General features: G+C 51.9%; 1 protein-coding gene across 1 annotated transcript; it reads left to right on the top strand.

The window, feature by feature from the left end:
* Positions 1-217: 217 nt before the first annotated feature.
* EMWEY_00049070 (DNA replication licensing factor, putative) lies at positions 218-2,392 on the top strand (the record flags this gene model as incomplete). Its single annotated transcript, XM_013479434.1, has 5 exons — positions 218-269; positions 387-457; positions 1,423-1,550; positions 2,054-2,165; positions 2,321-2,392. 5 exons carry the CDS (start codon positions 218-220, stop codon positions 2,390-2,392), a joined length of 435 nt encoding a protein of 144 aa, XP_013334888.1.
* Positions 2,393-4,874: the final 2,482 nt, after the last annotated feature.

Genomic DNA, 4,874 nt, shown 5'->3' with positions numbered 1-4,874 from the left:
CCTTAAGACTTGAAACTCCCATTTACCTCAATGACTGGCTAGCTAGCCAGCTAGCTAGCCAGCTGGCTAGCTAGCCAGTCAGTGTTTGCAGCAGAAGGCTGCTGCTGCCTCTCCCTCTTTGCTGCTCCTGCTGCTGCTGCTGCTGCAACGGGCAGCAAACGAGGAGGAGTCTGTAAACCCTAAACCCTAAACCCTAAACCCTAATCTTCTTGTCAAGATGATTCCTCTCGCCCTATTGGAGCTCTTCTTCCCTGGAGAGTCCCAGGATGGTACGACGCCCCAACTGCTGCTGCTGTTGCTGCTGTTGCTGTTGCTGCTGCTGCTGCTGTTGTTGCTGCTGCTGCTGTTATTGCTGTTATTTGCATGCATTTGGGGTGTATACGCAGATGGTTTGCAGCAGTTTGTTGCACTTTGGTTGGATTTCTTCTCTCGTAATGCTGCAGAAGTACTCCCAATGGTCAGCTTCCTGCTGCTCCTGCTGCTGCTGTTGCTGCTGCTGCTGTTGCTGCTGCTGCCGTTGCTGCTGCTGCTGTTGCTGCTGCAAGTTGACACCATGTGCACGATGCCATTTTGACGCATTATCTAGCTGCCTATTTACGTGTTCAGCAGCAGCTGCTGTTGTTGCTGCTATTGCTGTTGCTGCTGCTGCTGCTGCTGCTGCTGCTGTTGCTTCCAAATTCCCTCTGTCGTGTTCCTTACCGATTTATATTGTGCTGTTGTGTTTCCTGCTGCTGCTCCTGCTGCTGCCTTTCCCCTTGTGCTGCTGCTGCTGCTCCTCCTCCTGCTCCTGCTCCTGCTGTTGCTGCTGCTGCTGCAGATAGATCCTTTTACCTTAGAGGTTCCTATAGTATTAGATCGTTTATTGGCACTAAATCCTCCTCCTGCTGCTGCTGCATTTTATTCATCATTACGTTTTTCTCCTCATGATTTGCTGCATGCAATGAGCTGCTCATTGCATGCGCTGCTGCTGCTGCCACAATTTTCTTCTAAAGTACCTGCTGCTGCTGCTGTTGCTGCTGCTGCATTACATGGTGATGCTACCAAAGCGGCTGCTGCAGTAGCAGCAGCACAAGCACCTGCAGCAGCAGCAGCAGCAGCAGCAGAGCTACCTACTATAGCACAGGGGCCCCCTATTACTGTCTCTGTCCGCCTCATTGATTTATCACCCCCAACCTCTTTTGGGGCCCTTAGAAGCAATCAGGCATGCTGCTGCTGCTGCTGTTGCTGTTGCTGCTGTTATTGCTGCTGCTGCTGCAGGTGACGGGCACGATAGCTGTGTTGATGTGCTGCTGTTTCCGCTCTTGCCGTTGCAGTTGCTGTTGTGTTGCTGCAGCAACACCAGCAGCAGCACCACCACCACAAACGGCACCACAGCTGCTGTTGTTGCTGCTGTTGCTGTTGCTGTTGCTGCTGCTGCTGCAGGTTGGGTGTCTGGTGTCTGTACACGGTGCAGTAGTTCGTGTTTATTCTCCTCAACCTTTAGTGCAGCAATTAACATTTGAATGTGCAAAATGTCTTACTAAAATACATAAAGTCCTACAAGATGGAAGGTCAGCTGCTGCTGCTGCTGCTGCTGCTGCTGCTGCTGTTGCCGCTGCTGCTGCTGCAGCTGATGCTGCTGATGCTGCTGCTGTTAGGCATACTGAGGCTGCTGGATAAGTGTTGCCTGTCATTGTGATGGTGCTTCTGCTTGTCCTACTGATATTGGTGCTGCTGCTGCTGCTGCTGCTGCTGTTGCTGCTGCTGCTGCAGGTACGAGCCCCCCCAGGTATGCATTCGTCCTCGATGTCCTTCGCGCTTCTTTCTGCCGCTGCGGCGATTCGCCACAGCAATAGACGTTCAACGCATTAGGTAAGTGCTGCTGCTGCTGTTGTGGTTGCTGCTGCTGCTGCTGTTTTTGCGGCTGCTGCTGCTGTTTTTGCGGCGGCTGCTGCGAGTGTAGATGGAGAACTGCTAACAAGGTTAGATGCTGCAGGAGGATACAGAAGGGGTTTCTTGTTCTCGTTTCTAGGGTTTAGGGTTTATGGTTTAGGGTTTGTCGTGGGGTGTACAGACTACAAGAGGTAACTGCCCCTAATGGAGAAGCAGCAGGAGAGGGGCCCCTAGATGACCCAACAAGGGCCCCCACGGGGGGCCTCCGCACAGCAGCAACTATAGACTGCGAGGTACCCTAAGCCCTAAACCCTAAATCCTAATCGTATTATCTAAACCCTAAACACTAATGGCTAGGGCAGAGTGGTAAGGTAGGCATTAAGGAAAGAATGAAGGTCTAGGGTTTAGGGTTTAGGGTTTAGGGTTTAGGGTTTGTTTGTTTCCTCAGCTAGCAGGTTTTCTTGTGGGCAAATGCAGCCCTGGAGACCGCATCTGTCTAACAGGTAAGAGAAACAACTAGGGTTTAGGGTTTAGGGTTTAGGGTTTAGGATTAGCTGCCTGCGATGCTCCAGCATGCAGATACACGGGGACATGCAACTCTGCTGCTACTGCTGCTGTTGCTGCTGCTTGTGTTGCTGCTGCAGGGATAGTGCATGCACGTCAATCTTCTGCGGTGTCTGCGCACCTTGTGGGGCCCCACGCTGTACATAGCGGCAGATTAGGGGGCAGCAAGAGTTTATATACCCTTTATTTGCATGCAGTTGCTGTGTATCCTCTAGATTGGCGGCAGCTGCAGCAGCAGCTGCAGCTGCACCGCAGCAGATGCAGCAAATACAGGCATGCACCTGCTGCGCTGCTGCCGCTGCCAGCAACAGTTGCTCGTCGTCCGCTGCTGTGGCGGGACTTTGCTGCTGCAGCAGCAGCAGCAAATGAGGAGGAGGAAGCAGACATTACTATAGATTCTCCTGCTGCTGCTGCTGCAGCAGCAGAAGGTATTGAATCCCCTAATAAAGGGACAGATGCTGTTGTTGCTGCAGCAGCAGCAGCAGGAAGCCGCTTGTTGCAGTTTATTGCTGATGTCTATACACTAGAGAAGAGAAGATTTGAACTCCTTGTTGCTTCTGTTGCTCCTTCTATTGTTGGTAGACATATTGTTAAAGCAGGTACTCTGCTGCTGCTGCTGTTGCTGCTGTTGCTGCTACTGTTGCTGCTGCTGTTGGTAGTGTGGTCAGTATTAGGTTAATGGTGGTGGTGCTGGTGCTGCTGCTGGTTGGGCCCCCGCTGCTGCTGCTACCACCAACGCTGTAGGTGTCGTTGAACTGTTGCGCGTTCCCCAGAAGGAGCAGCAGCAGCAGCAGCAGCAACAGCAACAGCAGCAGCAGCAGCAGCAGCAGGTGTGTTGTTGCATGCAGGCCTTGTACTTGCCTTACTAGGGGGTGTTCCTGTTACAGCAGGACCGCAGCAAGGATTATTACGGAGAGGATCTATTCATGTATTATTAATAGGAGACGCGGGTGTTGGAAAGAGTCGGCTGCTGCAGGCAGCAGCAGCAGCAGCAAGCAGCAGCAGCAGCAGCAACAGCACCAATAATAATATACGTGGTAATATGCGCAGCATATTTGTATGCGGTAATACTGCTTCTGCTGCAGGACTAACAGCAGCAGCAATAAGAGAAGCGGGAACAAGAGAAGTTGTTATAGAAGCAGGTACCTGTTTGCTGCTGCTGCTGCTGCTGTTGCTGCTGATGTTGCTGCTGCTGTACGGACCCCCCAGATCAACAGACAGACACACACACACAAACACACAGACAGGCGCATGCACTCGCGCTTATATATCGCTGCTGTTGCTGTTGCTGCTGCTGTTGTTGCTGCTGCTGCAGGGGCATTAGTATTAGCAGATGGTGGTGTATGCTGCATAGATGAATTGGATAAGTTTGCTGCTGCATCAACAGCAGCAGGAGACTGTGCATCTCTTATAGAGGCAATGGAGCAGCAAACTGTCTCCTTATCTAAGGCCTCTTGCTGCTGCTGCTTACCGGCAAGAACTACTGTATTAGCTGCTGCTAACCCGAAAGGAGGAAGGCTAGAGTATATCTTCTCCCTTTGCTGCTGCTCCTGCTGCTGCTGCTGCTGCTGCTCATGCTGCTGCTGCTGTTCATGTTTCTACTGTTGCTGTTTATAATGCCATTGCTCCTCCCTCTCTCGTTGTTGCTGCTGCTGCTCCTCCTCTTCCGCATGCTCCTCCCCATGCTGCACGTCACTCTTCTGCACGTCACTCTTTTGCACCTCACGCTGCTGCTGTTGCTGCTGCTGCTGCTGCTGCTGCTGCTGCTGTGTGCAGCCCACGTAAATCGTTTACGGATAATTTGAATTTATCACTTCCCATTTTATCGCGTTTCGATTTAATTTTTTTTCTTCACGACAAACAAACAGCAGCAGCAGACGCGAGGCTTGCTGCACATATACTTGCATCCAGGAATAGTAAACAATCTGCTGCTGCTGCTGCTGCTGCTGCTGCAGCAGCAGCAGCAGCAGAACATGAAGAAAGAGAAAGGGCTGCTACAGGGCAAACGCCATCCTGTGATAGTACATGCTTGGAGGAGAGGCTCATGGCGATGGAGGTTTGTATGCTGCTGCTGCTGTGCTGCAGCTGCTGCTGTTGTTCTGCTGCTGTGCTCCTGGTGCTATTGTTGTTGTTGCTGCTGCTGCTGTTGTTGTTGATGTTGTTGTTGTTGCTGCTGCTGCTAACAGTTCTGGCATGTCTATGCAGCAGTAAATGCTCGTGTGCTGCTTCTGTTTGCTTCTGCTGCTGCTGTTGCTGCTGCTGCTGCAGTCCGCAGATTTGCTGCCTCTGTCTCTGCTGCAAGACTACATATACTATGCAAGGGAGCACGTACACCCCAAGTTGTCACCAGAAGCAGCAGCAGTAATCAAGACATATTTCTTCACACTGCGGCAGCAGCAGCAGCAGCAGCAGCAACAGCAGCAGCAGCAGGGGCTACG

The sequence above is a fragment of the Eimeria maxima genome, genomic scaffold, assembly GCF_000499605.1.
Source record: "Eimeria maxima Weybridge genomic scaffold, Emw_scaff1139, whole genome shotgun sequence".
Classification (NCBI taxonomy): domain Eukaryota; phylum Apicomplexa; class Conoidasida; order Eucoccidiorida; family Eimeriidae; genus Eimeria; species Eimeria maxima.
The sequence above is the reverse complement of the archived record's forward strand: the minus strand, read 5'-3'. Positions and strand labels throughout refer to the sequence as shown.